The sequence below is a fragment of the Salmo salar genome, chromosome 16 (genome assembly GCF_965601325.2).
Source record: "Salmo salar chromosome 16, fSalSal1, whole genome shotgun sequence".
Taxonomy (NCBI): Eukaryota; Metazoa; Chordata; class Actinopteri; order Salmoniformes; family Salmonidae; genus Salmo; species Salmo salar.
The window spans coordinates 12,717,184-12,740,789 of NC_138306.1; the positions used below are offsets into that span (position 1 = coordinate 12,717,184).

A 23,606-nucleotide genomic window follows, 5' to 3' on the forward strand; every position below is an offset into this window, starting at 1 on the left:
GTCTTGACACAACAAGCCATGCGTGTCATTGGTTTGAACTTTATCAGCATGTGAGCGTGGTGACCTGTCAGCTGAACCGAACACAGAATGCAGACATGGGCCAGACATTTTTAGCTCTAAAACAGTGCCCCAACCGCACCCCTAGCTTCAGGTTATTTATGAAAGCGGTCAGGTCAGCCACTAATGCACTGCCTCACGAGTCCCTCAAGTCTCTCCAATCTAAACGGGCTACTGGAATCTTCAAATATTAATTCACTCAGTCAGGACTATCTGTGGGTAGTAGCACTAGACTAGAAGTGTGGGGCATAGGGCTGTGTATGGCTGTAATGTTGAACAACTCTCTGCTGCAGCAGAGTGTTACTGAGAGGGAAATTAAGGGCCTGGGGATTTCCTGTCTGTCCAGTCTTGTCTGTAATGGCATAGGATGCTACATACCTGGACACATACTCTGTCAGTCACAATACTGACATGCGGAAGCTAAATGGTAAAATGCTGCATTCTTCTGTGTAAAACCTACCATCTCCTGTTTCTCTCTATCGCCTGCCCTGGGCTGGACAGATGGTCTTAGCTTCTAGCAAACACTACTCACACTACACTTTACTGTGTCGTGTACTCAGCCAGGCTTGTTGTGACACTGCACTGGTGGTCCAATCCACCCCTCAACCCCACTGAGTAGGCTAGCTGCATCCTCCTCAGTCTGAATGTCACCTGGAGGTACGATCAGCTTTTCTGCATTCATTCATTTGCTAGTCATTGAAGCCTGGGAGTGATCATCAGTAGTCTAGTCTACACACACACCACAGAGGGCCATATATATATATATATATATATACATACACATACATACACACATATATATATATATACACATACACATACATACATACATACATACATACACACATATATATATATATATATATATATATATATATATACACACACACACACACACATATATACACACACACACACACGCACACACACGCGCGTCGTCTCATCCAAGGTCTCCTCTACCGAGATGGCTCTGGACGACCCTGGTTAGTCAAACGAGCCGCATAATTCATTGTGGTAAAGGGCACCGCACTGGTTGGTTATTTCACAGATCATTACATTGTGGTGCTAGACGGAGGCTGTTAAAGCACTTGTGATGTCACTGTAAAAATCTGGATGATGTTGAGGTAACAAGGCTCTGGCTGGCTCCTGGGGGGGGGGGGGGGGGAGGGTAATAGCAAGGCCTCTTACCACTGACTGACACATGGACTGAGGAGGGGCAGGCTCACAGAAACATCGCTAGAGAAATTGGAGTCAGCGGTGGGATTTGCGCCTAACACCTGAACATCATTCAACCTGGACGCATAAGTCAAAAGGCCCTAGCCTTCCGAATCCACTGTGGCCTTGTGGTAGGCTGGAGTTCATCCAAAACGGTAATCCTCTGTATAGAGGGCAGGCATCTCCTCCTCTCGTCTGTGGGTGTTCATCCCGCTCCTAATCTGGGCCATACTTATTGTCTGCCTGACCCACTCTTGTCTCTGCCCGCCCCTCCTTCCCTCCCTCTTTTCCTTACCTCTCCCCCCACCACCACCCCTATGACCCCCGCCTGCTGCCTTCGTGGCAACCTGGCCCCTCTTCCTGTGCACAAGTTTGCCCTGCCTGCCTGGCGCTGTGTGAGAGCCTCCAGCGCTGGGCTGCAGTCAGCCAGAGCAGGACAATGCACTGCTGAAAGATCTGAGGAGGGTAGCGGACATGAGCAGCTAATTAACACTGACGTGCAGCTTGCACCTCCGGGTCAAAGGTCACTTCACAATCCGTGATGTCAGCAGGTAAGGCCTCGCAGGAGCCTGTAGGGCAGAGTAGAGCAGCATTTCAACACCTCCCCTGCATGAACCAACGCTCCCAGAGGCTGAGCATAACCATACACTCCCTTGTGGTTTTGATTTGGGGAAGGAGAACAGACCGTGGCCTGTTCTCCCCAGGCTCTCAAGTTACTGCTTCTTCCTCTGAAGTGATGGATCTTGTGGAACAGTCCGCTCACCAATGGACATTCAAAACCTGACAAAAACCGCTGCTACCCCAAAGACACTTTATTACATATTGTATTATTACATTATTAGATCCAGCTATATTCTGGAAAGTCTTTATTGAAAAGTGCGGTGAAGTATTTTGTCAGAAAACTAGGGATTTCCAAACATATCGCTCACAACATGTCTTCCGCAGAGCGACAAGAGAGCATGAGAGAATTTGTTTTGATCACTCATCGAAAATAAGTGCTGAAAACACGTTGGCTCACTATTAAAAAAAAGAAGAAGACGGAGAACAAGCTGTAGGATGAAAAAGAGGAGAGTTTTGGCGCAGGTGCAGACGACTAGCGCTAGCTAACGCTACCTAGCAACAAAAATAATAATATTCCAACTAATATAAATAAGTCATACTGTGTGGGGTAATTGTTATCAGACAAGTTGTGGTGATGACAGGATTTTCACACATTGAGGGGTAATAGGGATTTCCACCAAGTGATGCTGAAACTGGAGCCCTTACCTAGGGAGTTGGAACCTCACTTCAGATATGGCCTTTATTTCTTCGCATAAAAACACCAGGGTCATTTGAGGCTATGCTCGCATACTGTTGCCGATTAGTCAGGCAGCTTTTCCCATTCCCATCTATTCATCTGCTACACAGATGGACAGAAAAAAAACTCAAAGCCACACATGACATTAAGACAATAGCCAGTCTACCAGTCAATAAAGTACATTGGTAGCCCAGCATGGGTGTCCATGTGAGAGACTGAGCCTGCATTAACCTCACAGCTACGCTGTCCTCACTGACCCACACACCCAGTGGAACTGATTTAAATGGCAAACACACTGAGGATGACACACACACTGAAGCGACACACACACACACACACACACACACACACACACACACACACACACACACACACACACACGGCTGTGCCACGGTTTCTATGGAAACAGAGAACCACACCTTCTTTGTGGCTCTGCCTGGCGGGCTCTCACCTGATGTGAACCCAGAGGTCACATGACCAGTGTGTCCGCAGTCATAGGCGGATTAGAGGAAGTCTTAGAATTTCTAATGCCATACTCAGGCTGCCACTGTCACCTTGCTGCCTATAGCATAGCAGCTCAGCTCCCTTTTCCCTCAGTCACACTGACACACACACACACACACACACATATATAGAACGCTACTAGGTCTGGTGATGGTATATCTGCCATGAAAGGAGGAGGTATTAGCTGTTCAATGCTACTAGGAGATACGGAACATTTAAAGTAAACGTTTAAAAAAAATGTAGGCTTAAAGGGATATTTCAGGATTTTGGCAATGAGGTCCTTTATCTACTTCCCCAGTCAGATGAACTAGTGGATACAATTTGTATGTCTCGGTGTCCAGTACGAAGGAAGTTAGAGGTAGTTTCGCCGGCCAATGCTAACTAGCGTTAGCGCAATGACTGGAAGTCCATGGGTATCTACTAGCATGCTATCTGACTCTGGGGTACACTGAAGAAAAATATAAATGCAACAATTTCAAAGATTTTACTGAGTTACAGTTCATATAAGGAAGACATTTCAGTTGAATGCAATCAGATGTACAAATGACTAGGTATCCCCTTTTAAGGAAATCAGTCAATTGAAATAAATTAGGCCCTAATCTATGGATTTCGCATGACTGGGAATACAGATGAAGTTGGAAGTTTACATACTCTTAGGTTGGAGTCATTAAAACTAGTTTTTCAACCACTCCACAAATGTCTTGTTAACAAACTATAGTTTTGGCAAGTCGGTTAGGACATCGACTTTGCATCACCGCCTGCCCACAACCGATGTCACAGGAAGGCCAAAAAGATCATCAAGGACAAAACCACCCGAGCCACTGCCTGTTCACCCCGCTACTATCCAGAAGGCGACGTCAGTACAGTTGCATCAAAGCTGGGACCGAGAGACTGAAAAACAGCTATCTCAAGGCCATCAGACTGTTAAACATACAGACTTGAAATCATTGTCACTTTAATAATGTTTATATATCTTGCATTACTCATCTCATATGTATATACTGTATTCTATACCATCTTGCCTATGCCGCTCGGTCATCGCTCATCCATATATTTATATCTACATATTCTTATTCCATCCCTTTACTTTGATTTGTGTGTATTAGGTAGTTGTGGAATTGTTATTTATTACTTATTAGATATTACTGCACTGTCGGAACTAGAAGCACAAGCATTTCGCTACACTTGCATTAACATCTGCTAACCATGTGCATGTGACCAACATTTTCAGCTTCCAGGAATTGTGTACAGATCCTTGCGACATGGGGCTGTGCATTATCATGCTGAAATATGAGGTGATGGCTGTGGATGATTGACAACGGGCCTCAGGATCTCGTCACGGCATCTCTGTGCATTTAAATTGCCATTGATAAAATGCAACTGTTTCTCTTGTCCGTAGCTTATGCCTGCCCATACCATAACTCCAGCGCCACCATGGGGCACTGTGTTCACAACGTTGACATCAGCAAACCCCTCGCCCACACAACGCCATACATGCTGTCAGCCATCTGCCCGGTACAGTTGAAACCGGGATCCATCCGTGAAGAACACAATTCTACAGGGTGCCAGTGGCCATCAAAGGTGAGCATTTGCCCACTGAAGTCGGTTACGACGCCGAACTGCAGTCAGGTCAAGACCCTGGTGAGGATGACGAGAACGCTGATGAGATTCCCCGAAATGGTTTCTGACAGTTTGCACAACCGAAGAATTTCTGCACAAACTCACAGTTTCATCAGGTGTCCGGGTGGCTGGTCTCAAGAGGATCCCGCAGGTGAAGAAACCAGATGTGGAAGTCCTGGGCTGGCATGGTTACTCGTGGTCTGTGGTTGTGAGGCCGGTTTGACATACTGCCAAATTCTCGAAAACAACGTTGGAGGCGGCTTATGGTAGAGAAATAAACAAATTCTCTGGCATCAGGACATTCCTGCAGTCAGTATTTCAACTGCATGCTTCCTCAAAACTTGAGACATCTGTGGCATTGTGTTATGTGACAAAGCTGCACCTTTTAGAGTGGCCTTCTATTCTCCACAGCACAAGGTGCACCTGTGTAATGATCATGCTGTTTAATCAGCTTCTTGATATGCCACACGTGTCAGGTGGATGGATTATCTTGGCAAAGGAGAAATGCTCACTAACAGAGATTTACACAACTACACACAGAATTTGAGAGAAATAAGCGTTTTGAGCATATGGAACATTTCTGTGATCTTCAATTTCAGCTCATGAAGCATGGGACCAACACTTTACATGTTGCGTTATATTTTTGTTCAGTGTAGATAAGGGGCCTCTGCCAAAATCCCAAAGTTTCCCTTTAACTTTACAAGTTAAGTTTGCAGACAGACATGCTATGTGGCAAAAGTCTGTTGCACGGCTATCAGAAGTATCTAGGAGTCAAGGTCATGAACTACTGGCTTTGACAATCACCCCCCAAAAACAATTCATTCAGATGATTTCAGTCAGCATTGACCCTGAGACCTAGAGCAGGCCTGCAGTGTGTGTCAAGCCTGGCTGAGCTCTTTGTGGGCGGTGGAAATTACCTCTGTGATCACTAGGCTCAGAGGTAGCAGGGGCCACCGTGGCCTGCTGGGAGTGCTGTCCCTAAGGGGGCGCGGGGTCAGGCCCAGGGTTTGATCCGTACGCCCCAACAAAAGAACCAGGATGTGTCGGAACAAAGGCCCCTTCCTGCTGGAGAGGCTGGGAAATCGCCCCGGTAAAGATCACCCCAGAGCTACACCATAGACCTCCCATCATGCATCCTGTCGGCTGGTTCGCTCCCCTTCACGCCCCTCTTGCCAAAATAATAATTGGATTCAGCACTACTCTGACTGAAACATGTTTCTGCCCTCATTGTTGCTCTTTCCTCACAGCCTGCATTGTGAGAAACATTCCACTATCACCAGGAAAACCAAAACCTTTGAAGAGGAAGATATAGGATTAAATCAAGCTAGGAGCGTTACCCTCAAGCACAGGAAGGTTTGCCACTGAGAATGAGAGTTGGGCTCAGGAAGCAAATATAATATAATATCATACTGACTGAGCCAGGTTAAGGTATGAAGACCTAAAACACCACTTCTCTCACAATAATCAGCATAACATTACACCTGGTCAGACTTTCATTGTCAGATGAGTCATACCTATTCAACTGGGGCTTGAGGAGACAAAAGCCCCATGACCTCTCTCTCTCTCCAAGACCAAATGTCCAGGGGCTGATGAAGAACAACACAGGCAGATGGAGGCATGTGGTTGACAGAGAGATTATTAGCTCTGGGAAGGCGGGGGGAAAAGAGCCTGTGAAAGCAGGTTGGTGTGTGCCAGCCAGCAGGGAGTTGTGGTGGCCAGACGGGGGTCAGGCAGACTGACACACAATGGCATGATTCCACTGCTCTGGCCCTCTCCAGCCACCCAGGACCTCGGCACAGCTAGCCAGGCTGCATGTCTCTGTCCATCCTACTGGGGAGAATACCAGGGGGATGGAGTTCACAGAGATGAAGTTTACATTCGGTTATGTTTTGTAATTCTAGCCTCTTAAAAAAAGGTCAATAAAGTGTCTTAGAGAAAGAAATTAAAAAAACGTGTCACTGGCACAGCATTAATAAAAGAATGTGAAGAATCATATGACAGGCCTACAGCGAAACTCTTCACTTGCCTCATGAACTACCTCGGAGTCGGACTTCCTAATCTAAATCAGAGATCAGTCATCCCCTCCTGACACTGTAGTATGGAGGGGAAACTAGAGAAGCAGTGGTTGAAGGGTTAACTGGGCCTGGGAGTTATACACAAGTCAGACACAGCGGTGTGGCTGAATGGGGATATGGGTGTGTGATGACATAAGTCTGAAGCCGAGTACACTATAAGTACATGTCTCCATGGCAGCCTGTAGCATGTTAGGACATGCCACAAGTCTAGGACAGGAGGAGAGGACATGGCTGGGACTGACCCACACCCAACTAATCAGACGTGTGTCTCAGGCACTCTGTGTCTAACCAAAAACACGGAGTCCCTGTCAGCATTCAGGACAACAAGGCAATGACCTCAATGAGGTACGGAAATGGTAAAAAGCAATAACGGATTAAGAACATAGAAGCAGTGAATACTCTGTAGAGTGTTTGATATCCACCATGGACACACACTAGTAAAGGAAAAATAAACTAGACTCATTCAGGGACTTGATAAGCAAGCAAAGCGAGTCACCACACACATTCTGTCATCACCTCCACTGTATGTAAAGCATAAAGTATTTGAGCAACACGGGCAAACTCAGGTACAGTGATCAGTGTCACTGAGGCCATATTATGCAATAGTCTGTCACTCGGCGAAAAGCCTCTAGAGCAGGGGTAGGGGCAACTAGATTCAGCCATGAGCTGATTGTTGTCGGAGGGAATGGTCAAGAGGGTCAGAAAATAAATATAATAATTTAGACACTGCAAATTGACCACAACTAAACCCCAAAAAGAGATTGTTATTTTTAAATAATAATTTCACACCTTAATTACATTGAGACATGATCACGCCTCATATTTTGTGGGAATACTTGAACAGACTTCCTAAATTAAAAAAAAACACATTTTTAGCTGAATTCCAGTTTTTTTAAAACCCAAATCTAAAAATCGGACCTTTAGTCACTGTAGCATAACACTGCATAGCACTCATGATATTTAACCCAAGACAAGAGATAAACTTACCACGGTGCCCCGAATATTCGGAAACCCTTGACTGTAACCTCAGAGTCCTGCAGGTAAGTACAGTTTGAGAGGAGGGCCTGAACATCGTCAAAGTCCTCAGGTCTCAGCTTGGAGACGGAGGGAAAGCGATAGTAATCCTGCTTCACCAGCTCAGCCATGAAGTCCTTGTCAAACGTCAGTTCATGGTTCCCTGCGATCACCACCTTGAATTCATACGGTAGACTCCCTGCAGGAAAGACGGAAACAGAAAGAATTGTTGAATATCAAATCAAAATTTGAAATACGCAGAACACAACAGGTGTAGACCTAACCATGACATTCTTACTTACAAGCCCTTAACCTACAACGCAGTTCAATGTAAATAGTCCAGGTGGCCATTTGATTAATTGTTCAGTAGTCTTATGGCTTTGGGGTAGAAGCTGTTAAGGAGCCTTTTGGACCTTGACTTGGCGCTCCGGTACAGCTTGCCGTGCGGTAGCAGAGAGAACAGTTTATGACTTGGGTGACTGACAATTTTTTTGTCTTTCCTGTGACACCGCCTAGTACATAGGTCCTGGATGTTAGGAAGCTTGGCCCCAGTGATGTTCTGGGCCGTATGCACTCTTCCTCTGTAGCACATTACGGTCAGATGCTGAACAGTTTCCATACCAGGCGGTATTGCAACCGGTCAGGATGCTCTCAATGGTGCAGCTATAGAACTTTATGAAGATCTGGGGATCCATGCCAAATCTTTTCAGTCTCCTGAGTGGGAATACGTTTTGTCGTGCCCTCTTCACGACTGTCTTGGTGTGTTTGGACCATGATAGTTTGTTGGTGATGTGGACACCAAGGAACTTGAAACTCAACCCGCTCCACTACAGCCCCGTCGATGTGAATAGGGGCATGTTCGGCCCTCCTTTTCCTGTAGTCCACGATAAGCTCCTTTGTGTTGCTCAGGTTGAGGGTTGAGGTTGTTGTCCTGGCACCACACTGCCAGGTCTCTGACGACCTCCCTATAGGCTGTCTCATCATTGTCGGTGATCAGGCCTACCACTGTTATGTCCTCAGCAAACTTAATGATGGTGTTGGAGTCGTGCTTGGCCACGCAGTCATTGGTTAACAGGGAGTAAGCACACACCCCTGAGGGGTCCCCGTGTTGAGGATCAGTGTGGCAGACGTGTTGTTGACTACCCTTACCACCTGGAGGCGGCCCGACAGGAAGTCCAGGATCCAGTTGCAGAGAGAGGTGTTTAGTCCCAGGGTCCTTAGCTTAGTGATGAGCTTTGTAGGCACTATGGTGTTGAACGCTGAGCTTGGATGCCACCTTTCTAACATCTCAGTTCGTCAAATTTCTGCCCTGCTAGAGCTGCCCCAGTGAATTGTAAGTGCTGTTATTGTGAAGTGGAAACATTAGGAGCAACAACGGCTCAGACACAAAGTGGTAGGCCACACAAACTCAGAACGGGACTGCCGAGTGCTGAAGCGCGTAAAAATGGTCTGTCCTCAGTTGCAACACTCACTACCGAGTTCCAACTACCTCTGGAAGCAACGTCAGCACAATAACTGTTCGTTGGGAGCTTCATGAAATGGGTTTCCATGGCCGAGCAGCTGTACACAAGCCTAAGATCACCATGCGCAATGCCAAGAGTCAGCTGGAGTGGTGGAAAGCTCACCGCCATTGGACTCCGGAGCAGTGAAAACGTGTTTTCTGGAGTGAGGAATCACCATTGACCATCTGGCAGTCCAAAGGACAAATCTGGGTTTGGCGGAAGCAAGGAGAACGCTACCTGCCCGAATACATACTGCCAACTGTAAAGTTTGGTGAAGGAGGAATAATGGTCTGGGGCTACTTTTCATGGTTCGGGCTAGACCCCTTAGTTCCAGTGAAGGGAAATCTTAAAGCTACAGCATAAATTGACATTCTAGACAATTCTGTGCTTTCAACTTTGTGGCAACAGTTTGGAGAAGGACCCTTCCTGTTTCAGCATGACAATGCCCCCATGCACAAAGCGAGGTCCATACAGAAACGGTTTGTCAAGATCGGTGTGGAAGAACTTGACTAGCCTGCACAGAGCCCTGACCTCAACCTCATCGAACACCTTTGGGATGAATTGGAATGCCGATTGCGAGCCAGGCCTAATCGCCCAACTTCAGTGCCCGACTTCACTAATTCTCGTGGCTGAATGGAAGTAAGTCCCCACAGCTATGTTCTAACATCTAGTGGAAAGTGTATATATATTTGCTGAAACAGAAAGTTGTCTTCGAGAGGTTAAGGGAATGGTCCATGAAAGTAAAACGCCACAAATGAAAAGGTGAAGGCTTCTTGACCTCCTCAGATCACAGTAAACATTTCCCCTCTCTCTTCTTACCAAAGAGCAATAACTGCAGATGAAGACCTTAGTTACCCAGTCAACGCACATCTATTAAAGTCAACAAAGTGACATTTTAAACATTTTCATTTGACCTTTTAACTTTCTTGGAGATAAAGGTCCTTTATCCCAGTTACTTCATCTATTACCACGCTAAGACAGTTCTGTATAGAGCTCAAATTGAAAGCTCAACTCCATTTTCTCTCGGCTGTGGGATAAAATGAATTTGAAACTAAGGAGGATGGCAGTGTTTTAATAATGTGTGGCCTTCAAGGAAAATGACTTCTTCCTTTTCGTAGGTTCTTAATCTTAAAATGTTTTATTGCAGTAGTAAATATTAAATAATGTCAAAGCAGACATGAGAAGACCACATTAGACTAAACACTGTTGTAGTAACTTACAGATATTTACATTTGATCAGATTGCACAAAACAGTGATTAGCCTAGATAGAGGTTACTGTACAGTTTGATGAGTGTTACGAAACAGCATTGTGTGTGCATTAAAAAGAGACACTTTACCTAGCCAATCGTTGAATTTCTTGACCTCAGAGGGTAGGCCCAGTTCAGTGAAGTCTCCAGTATGGAGCAGGACGTCCCCATATGGCATCTGGATCCCATCGGTCCTGGAGTGTGTGTCCGACACGCAGACGAAACGTGTATGACTGGAGGGTTTAGGGGTGTCATAGGGAATGGGCTCCACCCTGTCATCGAAGAGGGACAGCAGAATCAGTTTCTTAGCTTGTGTCAAATTATTAAAGCAGCCCTGTGTCAAACAAATTAAAAAATCCCCATGAAATCCATCAGTTTAAGATAAAGATTTTAAAAAAAAATTGGGGTGGATTGCGTCTCAATCCAGCGCATCCACCTATGGTCGGCCTTCCGCATCTACGGTGGAAGGTGGCCAGGCTACATTGGTGTTTGTCAGACCATGAGACATCTCTAAAAATCTGTTCTCTCACAAAAACGTAGAGTCCGAATGGTTTGACCTACAAAAGTAATATGAAAAGTGTCCTGAGTTCACTTATATCTCCTAGACATATACAGTTTAAGTGTCTGTCCTTCCTTATGATTTATTTTTTATTGTCTTTTTTGCCATTTATGAATGTGTAATACATTGCGTTTCTATGGGCTATATTGTAGTAAAAATTCTAAATCAAATAACTAATTCCATATGTTAGCTTAGTAGAACCCCACATTTTGTTAGTTACAGCCTTATTCTAAAATGAATGAAATAAAATAATTTCCTCAGCAATCTACACACAACACCCCCTAATGACAAAGTGAAAACAGGTTTAGAATTTTTTTGCAAATGCATTAAATACAGAAAAACAGACATACCTTATTTACATAAGTATTTAGACCCTTTGCTATGAGACTCAAAATTGAGCTCAGCTGCATCTCATTTCCTTTGATCATCCTTGAAATGTTTCTACAAATTGATTGGAGTCCACCTGTGGGAAATTCAATTGATTGAACATGATTTGGAAAGGCACACACCTGTATATATAAAAAGGTCCCACAGTTGACAGTGCATGTCAAAGCAAAAACCAAGCCATGAGGTCGAAGGAATCGTCCGTAGAGCTCCGAGACAGGATTGAGTTGGAGCACAGATCCAGGGAAGGGTATACTCCTCAATGCCATCGGAAGAATCCCGGAACATAATAAGTCTCTTCTTATTATTGGTGTCCTTCAGTAGTAGTTTCCTTTGCAGCAATTCAACCATGAAGGCCTGATTCCTCTGAACAGTTGATGTTGAGATGTGTCTGTTACTGGAACTCTGTGAAGCATTTATTTGGGCTGCAATTTCTGAGGCTGGTAACTCTAATGAACTTATCCTCTGTAGCAGAGGTAACTCCGGGTCTTTCTTTCCTGTGGCGGTCCTCATGAGAGCCAGTTTCATCATAGCGCTTGATGGTTTTTCAACTACACTGTTTTTGAAATGTTCTGTATTGACTGACCTTCATGTCTTAAAGTAATGATGGACTGTCGTTTTTCCTTTGCTTATTTGAGCTGTTCTTGCCATTATATGGAGTTGGTCTTTTACTAAATAGGGCTATCTTCTGTAAACCACCCCTACCTAGAAACAACATAACTGATTGGCTCAAACGCATTAAGAAGAAATTCCACAAAGGAGCATTTCACAAGGCACACCTGTTAATTGAAATGCATTCCAGGTGACTACCTCGTGAAGCTGGTTGAGAGAATGCCAAGAGTGTGCAAAGCTGTCAAGGCAAAGGGGGGCTACTTTGAAGAATCTCAAATATCAAATATATTTTGATTTGTTTAACACTTTTGGTTACTACATCGTTTGGTAGCTGAGCGAGCTGGTGATCATTGTAGTAGTTCTCTGTCGTCCGTAGCTAGTGTTGGTTTTCATTTCAGACCAAACAGCTTTTTTAAAAGCTAAATATCCCAAGGAGGTGTGCTGTTGCTGGGTGAGATAATACCCACAAGGATGGACTCATTTGTGGCCCAAAAACATGAAGCTAGCTTTGAAGTGGGACCGGTACAGTTGGCGTAAGGGAACCGCGGGCAGTCTAATGTATGGGATGTTCATTTCACACCGGAGGACTTCGATGGCTATAACCAGGATTCTGAATGAGACTCCGACTGAAACCAGGTGCTGTGCCGAGCGTGAATATGAAGCCTGCAACCTCTGTTTCCTACCGCAAGTGTCAGCAGTGATGGAGATAAACTGGGTAAATTCAATGTGGTAATAAATTATATCTATACATAATCTAGCGAAGATTTCTAGATTGTTATATCTGGCTAGCTAATGTTCATTATAAGGTTGCTACCTATATACACTAGTAATGTTACAAGAAAGGCTACCCCGCCTGCAATGTTTTTGACTAGCTAACTTAGCCTCTTTCTCTGCTAGCTAGCAAGCTTATCAAATGGTGAATGTTGACACATTGCTGGGATTGAAACATAGGAGCCAGCCAGCCACCTCTCAAACTTTCCCATAAATGTTCCATATGCACAAAGCTTATTTCTCTCAAATTGTGTGTGCAAATATGTTTACATCCCTGTTAGTGAGCATTTCTCCTTTGCCAAGATAATCCATCCACCTCCTAGGTGTGGCATATCAAGAAGCTGATTAAACAGCATGATCATTACAGGTGCACCTTGTGCTGGGTACAATAAAAGGCCACCTTAAAGTGTGCAGTTTTGTCACACAACAAAATGCCTCAAATTGAGGGAGCGTGCAATTGGCATGCTGACTTCAGGAATGTCCATCAGAGCTGTTGCCAGACAATTGAATGTTCATTTCTCTACTATAAACCGCATCCAACGTTGTTTTAGAGAATTTGGCAGTGCGTCCAACAGGCTTCACAACCGCAGACCACGTGTAACCACGCCAGCTCAGGACCTCCACATCTGGCTTCTTCACCTGAGGTATAGTCTGAGACCAGCCACACAGACAGCTGATGAAACGGAGGAGTATTTCTGTCTGTCAAAGCCCTTTTGTGGGGAAATAACTAATTCTGATTGGCTGGGCCTGGCTCCCAAGTGGGTGGGCCTTTACCCTCCAAGGCCCACCCATGGCTGCACCCCTGCCCAGTCACATAAAATCCATAGATTACAGCCTAATTTATTTATTTCAATTGACTGATTTCCTTGTATGAACTGAAGCTCAGTAAACTCTTTGAAATTGTTGCATTTATATTTTTTTCTGTATTTTTTAGACGGTGGTCCTGTTGATTAATGTCAATTGCATACCAAAATTGTCGAGAAAAGTTGGCTGGCTAGCTAGGTCAAGTAGCAAGCAAGTTAGTTATTTCACTTTTAGCGAGTTAGGTAATGACCAAAGCATCTAGATAATATAACATTATTACAGATACTAGCTATATTATTTAATAGTACCTGTATGCTGTGATAAATGATAGCTTGGCTTTATAAATACTGAACAAAAATATAAAATGCAACAAGTGTTGGTCCCATGTTTCGTGAGCTGAAATACAATATTTCCATACGTACAAAAAATGTTCTCAAATTTTGTGCACAAATTTGTTTACATCCCTGTTAGTGAGCATTTATCCTTTGCCAAGATAATCCATCCACCTGACAGGTGTGGCATATCAAGAAGCTGATTAAACAGCATGATCATTACACAGTTGCACCTTGTGCTGGGGATAATAAAAGGCCAAACTTTGCAGTTGTCACACAACACAATGCCACAGATGTCTCAAGTTGAGGGAGCGTGCAATTTGCATGCTGAATGCCCACCAGAGCTGAATGTATTTCAATTGACTGATTTCCTTATATGAACTGTAACTCAGTCAAATCTTTGAAATTGTTGCATGCTGCATTTATATTTTTGTTCAGTGTACATTACGCGTTAGGCTGATACAGTGCCTTGAGAAAGTACTCACAACCCTTGACATTTTCCACATTTTGTTGTGTTATAGCCTGAATTTCAAATTCAGAAAGCACTCACACATCTGAGCCATCTTTGTTGCAGAAGCATGGTAACAATTGAATAAGATTTGAATAAGATGAGAAAAAAAGATGTGAAAAGCCTAATAAAGAGCAGTGATACTAGCAAGAGCAGTGTGCGTTTCTTCTTTTTACAGCCTGAATTTAAATATAGATTTTGTGTCACTGGCCTACACACAATACCTCATATTATCAAAGTGGAATTATGTTTGACATTTTTACTAATTAATTTCAAATGAAAAGCTGAAATATCTTGAGTCAAGTATTCAACCCCTTTGTTATGGCAAGCCTAAATAAACTCAGGAGTCACAAGTCACATAAGTTGCATGGACTGTGTGCAATAATAGTGTTTAACATGATTTTTTAATGAGTACCTGATCTCTGTACCCCACATATAGTTATCTGTAAGGTCCCTCAGTCGAGCAGTGAATTTTAAACAGATTCAACCACAAAAGACCAGGGAGGTTTTCCAATGCCTCACAAAGAAGAATACACCCAGTTACTACAAAGAAACAGGAGTCCTTCCTAACTCAGTTGCCGTAGAGGAAGGAAACTGCTCATGGACTTCGTCATGGCGACTTTAAAACAGTTAAGAGTTCAATGGCTGTGAGGACTGAGGATGGCTCAACAACATTGTAGTTACTCCACAATACTAACCCAAATGACAGAGTGAAAAGATGAAAGCCTGTACAGAAAAACACATTTCCAAAAACTTCATACAGTTTGCAATAAGGCACTAAAGTAAAACTGCAAGAAATGTGGCCTGAATACAAAGCGTTATGGTTGGGGCAACTCCAACAACATCATGGAGAACCACTCTTAATATTTTTAAGCACGGTTGAGGCTACATCATGTTATGGGTATGCTTGTCATCAGCAAGGACCAGGGTAAAAATAAACAAAATAGAGCTAAGCACAGGAAAAATCATCCTACAGGAAAACCTGGTTCAGTCTGCTTTCCAACAGACACTGGGAGATAAATTCACCTTTCAGCAGGACAAGAACTTAAAACACAAGGCCATATATACACTGGAGATGGTTACAAGAATACATTGAAATGTTCCTGAGTGGCCTAGCTGCAGTTGATTTAAATCAGCTTGAAAATCTATGGCAAGACTTGAAAATGTCTGTCTAGCTTTGATCAACAACCAACCTGACAGAGCTTGAATAATATTGTACAATCCAGGTGTGCAAAGGTCTTAGACTTACCCAGAAAGACTCACAGCTTTGAAATCGCTGCCAATGGTGATTCTAACATGTATTGACTCAGTGGTGTGAATACTTATGTAAATGAGATATTTCTGCCTAGTCTTTTCAATAAATTTGCAAAGATTGCTAAAACATGTTTTCATTTTGTCATTATGGATGATCCTTCTCTACACCTTTGTGTGTAGTCTCTGTACCTCCCCAGTCTGAAGTGCCGGTAGCATCATCTGCATTGGGACCAACTGGACCGTGTCATAAAGGCACACTAGTGTCATTTCTAATGCCACATACAAGAAGCATTGGTGAGTCATCATCTTATATCTCTGCCCTAGTTACTTTGGATTGGATATTTTGTTGCTTTGTCTTCTCATATGTCACATTTATACTGCTCACCTCACCTCCAGGAAGTTATTGTGAAAAAGCTGTCAATACCAATAATGTATAAATCATAAAACCTGAGAAGATTTAATTTGTGAGCACATACTGAAATATGTCTAGGATGTAAAACAATTCAACACTATGGCACAGTCCTAATTCATTGGAGAAGATGAAGAGATGGACCTGGGTTTGGAGGAGGAGAACATCTATGGCAATAGAGAGGACATGGAGGATGAGGAAGGTGACGTGGTCATTGGGTGACTAGTGGTGTGCATATTTTGAATTGTGAACAACTTTGTTTGCCCTACAGCGTCCGTAAAAATGTCTGATGTTATGTCTGACATTTTATTCACGCTCAAGGAGTCAGGCTTCAGCCAGTCCGTACAAGGAAAATATGTTTGTGTTCCTGTCAACTGATGAAGCTTTTCCAAGTCTGTGTTGGGTTCCAGCATTGTTCCTGTACCCAAGAAAGCAAAGGTACCTGATCTAAATGACTATCGTCCCGTAGCACTCACTTGTCATCATGAAGTGCTTTAAGAGGCTAGTTAAGGATCAGATCACCTCTACCTTACCTGACACCCTAGGCACGCTTCAATTTGCATACCGCCCCAATAGAGCTACAGATGACGCAATCACCATCGCACTGCACACGGCCCTATCCCATCTGGAAAAGAGGAATACCTACATCAGAATGCTGTTCATTGGTGTTGAATGCTGAGCTATAGTCATAGTACCCTCCAAGCTCATCACTAAGCTCGGGGCCCTGGGTCTGAACCCTGCCCTGTGCAACTGGGTTCTGGACTTCCTGACGGGCCGCCCCCAGGTGGTGAAGGTAGGAAACAACACCTCTACTTCGCAGATCCGCAATACAGGGGGCCCACAAGGGTGCGTACTCAGCCCCCTCCTGTACCCTGTTCACCCAAGACTGCGTGGCCATGCATGCCTCCAACTCAAACATCAAGTTTGCAGACTACACAACAGTAGTAGGCCTCATTACCAACAATGACGAGACAGCCTACAGGGAGGAGGTGAGGGCCCTTGCGGAGTGGTGCCAGGAAAATAACCTCTCCCTCAATATCAACAAAACGAAGGAGCTGATCGTGGACGGGACCGAAGTGGAGAAGGTGAAAAGCTTCAAGTTCCTTGGCGTACACATCACTGACAATCTGAAATGGTCCACCCACACAGTGTGGTGAAGGTGGCACAATAGCGCTTCTTCAACCTCAGGAGGCTGAAGAAATTTGGCTTGGTTCCTAAGACCCTCACAAACGTACAATTGAGAGCATCCTGCTGGGCTGTATCACCGCCTGGTACGGCAACTGCACCGACCGCAACCGCAGGGCTCTCCAGAGGGGGATGCGGTCTGCCAACGCATTACCGGGGGCACACTGCCTGCCCTCCAGGACACCTACAGCACCTGATGTCACAGGAAAGCCAAAAGGATCATTAAGGACATCAACCACCCAAGCCACGGCCTGTTCACCCCGCTATCATCCAGAAGGCGAGGTCAGTACAGGTGCACCAAAGCTGGGACTGAGAGACTGAAAAACAGCTTTTATCTCAAGGTTATCAGACCGTTAAATATCCGTCACTAGCCAGCTACCACCCCGTTACTCAACCCTGCACCCTGCTGTCCTATGTACATAGACTCACTGGTCATTTGAATAATGTTTACATACTGCTTTACTCATTTCATATGTATATAATGTATTCCATTCTACTGTATTTTAGTCAACACCACTCTGATTATTGCTCTTCCTAATATTTATATATTTCTCAATTCCATTCTTTACTTTTAGATGTGTGTATTCTTGTGAATTGTTAGATACTAGTGCACTGTTGGAGCTAGTAACACAAGCATTTTTCTACACCTGCAATAACATCTGCTAAATATGTGTATGTGACCAATAAAATTGGATTTGTGGTGCGGAGAGTCCAGAGACTACATCAACAGGCAGAGTAACAGCTCTCAACATCACGCAGATCTGCAGGTCGCGCAACCATGTGAGTGAATAGTCTAGCCAGCCTATGATCGGGAGGGTGCCAGCAGGCAATCTGCTCTTTTCTGCTGCCATTTTGGTGTCAGGTTGTATGCCGACCAAAGTCCTCTGAATGCTCGGCATGATGGGAGTGGCCACCATTCACCGCAGCACAGTCTTCTGTCACCAGCAAAACCATCTTGAGCCAGCAGTCCTCAAGACCTGGGATGTCGAGCAGAGTGGCACCGTCAAAACTCTCCAGGAAATGGGTGGAGATCTGGTCTTGGCAACAGATGTGAGTCCCGCCCCCTCCTCTCTCAACACAGTCTTGTGTTAAGTGATACAACTTTTGTCTGAATAAGTCTACGTGTCACATTTCTTTTGGCTGTGTTGTCTAACTGTATGTCTATTTTGCGTTCATACAGCAAAATTCTCTTCTGCTAGCTGAAAGAACAGAGTATTTCTTTCAACGGACCATGTATATATATATATTAAACTGACTGAGATGTTCTGTCTGAATGAACTGACTGGGATGCGTCGCCACCATCAACAGACAGGATTGTTTTATCATATTGGTAATATGCTATATCATGATATAATTCAAAGCCTAAATGATTGTCAATACTTGAGTAACAGAAATATAAATTGTCTTTCTCCCTGCCCCCCTCTTTCTCTAGGAAGCTGAATAGCACCTCAGTCCAACACACCTGTATCCAGCACTGAGCCGATTCCTGTCTACCTTAGGGTAGAACTGTAATTTTTCAATAGGGTTTTGTTACAGAGTTGTTCCTAAGTACACGCTGCCCTTGTTAACTTCATATTATTGAGCGGAGATAATTGGATAGCTTTAAGCGGAACTTTGAGCCTGTAACAAGTCTACGTTCATTTGACATTGGGCCCCTTTGACACTCACACCAAGTGCTGCACATCTCTGCTGCTGTCACCAAGATTTCAGAGTGGAACTCAAATCATCCATAAAGCAATGTAGAAAAATGTATAAAAATATATAAAATGATAAATTGCATTTCTAAATTGTTTTATTGTATATTAACGCTCATTATTATGGGGACTGTGACCACAAAGTGGACTGACAGATTTTATTAAAGACCCATATTTTTACAACTGTTAATAAAAAGGTAAAAATGGGTTTGAATTGTTTTTATGTTAACTTGAAGCCTGTGTAGGGCATGCTCTCCTTATTTGGGTACCTATTTCTTATCCTGTTACCTTCAAAAACGCTGGAATTGGCACATGGTTGTACCGCCCCAGATAGCCCCAATTCCAGCTGATGAACTGCCTGCAGGAAACGTGTCTGAACTTTCTAAGAAGACAGGGAAAGAAATGTGCTACTATTGGCAAGGGGAGCGGTGTAACATCATTTTGATTTCATTATTGCATTCGATTAGTGAGGGTTCTATTTATAGATTAACTAACTCGTGTTGAGTATGGACTGTCTGCATCATGGGCGTAGTCCTGCCGGTAGGTATTGTAGGCCGTCAGCAGCACATTGACATCCAGGCAGACTGTGGGGAAGGCAGAATGTTGCGTTATACAACCCACTGTCACCATGGACATTGTCTGCCAGTATTTCTGACATCAGACTCCATGGGAATACACCTGTTGCATGAGCACCTACAAGTTATTTTTATGTGGTTCAGCCATTGTTACAAAAGGAAGTGACATTATAGGGTGTATTCTCAGTAGCAAACTAGCTTGCCATATTACCAATCAACCTTCCCCACAAGTGGAGCCGCATCCTGCACTACAAGTTTAGCACCAGCACGTTCTTTGTGCCTTGATTCGTGCTCAAATCAAAAACGGTAAAGTGGCCTGCTCTGCCACCACCACGTCTTCCTCAGATTCTCCAACAAAAAAGTCCGGCCCAGGGGAAACAGAGTTCCTGCTATGTTCGGAGTCGCTGCTTTTGTCTGACATTTCATATCTGGAGGAAGTTTCCTCTGCAGTGATATGCTAGCTGGCAAGGCAAGTTAGCTGGCTAAAAGAGCTAGGCTTCTCACATCGGAAGTGCCTCTGTCACTGCTCTCGTTTTGTTTGGTAGCTAACTCAGCCTACAGTCCTGACAATGATGGGCCCCAGCTGTCAATATGTAAGTCTCCGCTCGCTTTACTTTTTTTTTTAAATCTGCTGGAGGGTTCTGTTTTAGTTGTGGGTTACTACCTGTACTTGCTGTTCTTCACTGTTGTAGAGTTTGCTGGCTAGGCTAAAGTTAACTGGCTGACTAGTTTGCTGGCTAAGATAACTGCATATAACACACTTTGATAACTGGTTTGATTGTGATTGTGTTTTTCAACAACGTTGGTTTACTTTAATGTAGCTGTAAGCTAGGTATTGATAGCAACTGGCTGACTCATGAAGTAGGCTGGTAGGGCTAACATTAGCAGGCTAGGTGGCTAGTAACCTTGCAAGCTAATTTGTAACAATAAATTCATAATATATTTTCTAGTAAGTTGGCTGAACATTCGATTGAAACCAGTAGTCATGGGTGCAAACTATTTGGTTTAATTTGAAGTTCTACATTTGAAGTTATTTTTGGTTAGTGTCTACATTATAGGGAATAGGCTGGCCCTCCATATTACATCACGCCCCAGAAAAACATTTTCCAACATGACTCATAGCTGGGGCTGTGGCTGTCATGGCATTTTCTCAGCCGGTTATTGTCGTGCAAAAGTCTGCCGGTCTCACGGTAATTTACCATTAATTAACATAAACACGTTTAGCACCTCCAGGCCTCCACACATGCACATCAGTGGCTTGTGTCTTTGGAACATCTACATTTAAAAAAAACTATAATAAATCAATTGAATATACACCATCACAATAAATCCATTATTTATTTTAGGTAGGTGTAAAGAAACATTTTCTTCATATTCATAATATATTTCAAAAGAACAGAATATGAGTTGGCCTACGGTATGTTGTCTGGCTATGCGCCATGCCATAGGCTTGTTCATTTAGCAGACAATATATTTCATTTTACCTTTATTTAACTAGGCAAGTCAGTTAAGAACAAATTCTTATTTCCAATGACGGCCTACCCCGGCCAAACCCTAACCCGGATGACGCTGGGCCAATTGTGCGCCGCCCTATGAGGCTCCCAATCACGGCCGGTTGTGATACAGCCTGGATTCGAACCAGGGTGTCTGTAACGACGCCTCAAGCACTGAGAAGCAGTGCATTAGACTGCTGCGCCACTCGGGTGGCCCAAATATGAAGAAGTGGCTATGTTGAACGTAAAAGTGATCATTTGTAACAGGTCCAATACACAAGATAGAGTTATTTGGCAATTTTAGTTGTGAATGATACAACGCCTTAGAAAGCAAAAGATATTATGGGTTGCCTGACGCGACTATAGGCTACTGAAGAAATTAGAGAAAGTCGCAAAAAGAAAAGCTTGCGCTCTGTTCCTTGCCTCAGGCTGCACACAGCTGTTCCCTCATCAGGTGATCCTATTTTCACCCATCAGACTATTCTTAAGTTTGATCTTATCTTCACTAATATGTCAAATGAGTTTCGATTTAGAATGGCCCATTACCAAATGGGCAAGAACAGGGGTGAGACAAAAGGCATGTCATCCCTGCGCACAGGTTCATCTGCCTCAACTAAAGCCCATTATTGTGGGAAGCTGCTAAAGACCACCAAGGGCTAACAGTCAGTATCTAGGTACTTTAAAGCAGCATCCAAATCTATAGGATGTAGTGATGACAATATAGTAGCCATATCTAGGAAAACCAAGGTGCCAAAGGCTGGGCCTAACAGTGTATAAGAGGTCATACAATACATTTTGTAGTGATTCTTATGTTGATGATGTAAAGACCATTTACTGGTCTGTGGTGTGTAATGAGGAGCAATCAGATGCTGCACTTGACACATTTATGAAATTGCTTATTCCAGTTACTAATAATCATGCACCAATTAAAAACAGTTAAATCCTCTTGGATTGATGAGGAATTTTAAAGTTGTAGGGTTGAGAGGGATGAGGCAAAGGGTATGGAAAATAAGTCTGGCTGCACAACCGATTGGCAAATTTACTGCAAATTGAATTATTTAATTTAACTAGGCAAGCCAGTTAAGAACAAATCCTTATTTACAATGACGGCCTACCAAAAGGCAAAAGGCCTCCGGCGGGGACAGGGCCTGGGATTTAAAAAAAAAAGACTAAATATAGACAAAACACACATCACAACAAGAGAGACAACACTACATAGCAGGGCAGCAACACATGACAACACAGCATGGTAGCAACACAACATAACATGGTAGCAACACAACATGGTAGCAGCACAACACATGGTACAAACATTATTGGGCACAGACAATAGCACAAAGGCCAAGAAGGTAGAGACAACAATACATCACACAAAGCAGCCACAACTGTCAGTAAGAGTGTCCACGATTGAGTCTTTGAATGAAGAGATGGAGATAAAACTGTCCAGTTTGAGTGTTTGTTGCAGCTCGTTCCAGTCGCTAGCTGCAGCGAACTGAAAAGAGGGCCGACCCAGTGTGTGCGCTTTGGGGACCTTTAACAGAATGTGACTGGCAGAACGGGTGTTGTATGTGGAGGATGAGGGCTGGAGTAGGTATCTCAGGGGGGAGTGAGGCCTAAGATGGTATAAATAAGCATCAGAGATGACCAGTTTACAGAGGAGTATAGAGTGCAGGGATGTGTCCCATAAGGAGCATTGGTGACAAATCTGATGGCCGAATGGTAAGAACATCTAGCCGCTTGAGAGCACCCTTACCTGCCGATCTATAAATTATGTCTCCGTAATCTAGGGTAGGATGGTCATCTGAATCAGTGTTAGTTTGGCAGCTGGGGTGAAAGAGGAGCGATTATGATAAAGGAAACCAAGTCTAGATTTAACCTTAGCCTGCAGCTTTGATATGTGCTGAGAGAAGGACAGTGCACCGTCTAGCCATACTCCCAAGTACTTGTATGAGGTGACTACCTCAAGCTCTAAACCCTCAGAGGTAGTAATAACACCTGTGGGAAGAGGGGCATAAAATGAAAAATAAACTTTATATAATTAGTCTTTGATTTATTGTAAAGAATGATAGTAAAAAGCTTTGGAGCACCTTAAATAACAGTATGGGGAAAAAGGTCAACTCGGCTCCATCATTCATTGAATCAGATGGCTCATTCATCACAAAACTCACTGATATTGCAAACTACTTTAATTAACTTTTCATTGGCAAGATTAGCAAACTTAGGCATGGCATGCCAGCAACAAATGCTGACACTACACATCCAAGTATATCTGACCAAATTATGAAAGACAAGCATTATACTTTTGAATTCCGTAAAGTGAGTGTGGAAGAGGTGAACAAATTATTGTTGTCTATCAACAATGACAACCACTTGGGTCTGACAACCTGGATGGAAAATTACTGCGGATAATAGCGGACAATAATGCCACTCCTATTTTCCATATCTTCAATTTAAGCCTACTAGAAAGTGTGTGCCCTCAGGCCTGGAGAGAAGC

At 43.7% G+C, this 23,606-nt stretch overlaps 1 protein-coding gene across 1 annotated transcript in view; it reads right to left on the reverse strand.

The window, feature by feature from the left end:
• Nucleotides 1-23,606, reverse strand: part of LOC106573238 (metallophosphoesterase MPPED2) — a 48,434-nt gene that overhangs the window by 11,606 nt on the left and 13,222 nt on the right. The window contains exons 3-4 of the mRNA XM_014148111.3: nucleotides 10,623-10,804; nucleotides 7,756-7,981 (exon numbers count right to left, since the gene is read on the reverse strand). Coding sequence (XP_014003586.1) covers nucleotides 7,756-7,981; nucleotides 10,623-10,804 — 408 coding nt within the window. The remainder of the gene's footprint in view (nucleotides 1-7,755; nucleotides 7,982-10,622; nucleotides 10,805-23,606) is intronic.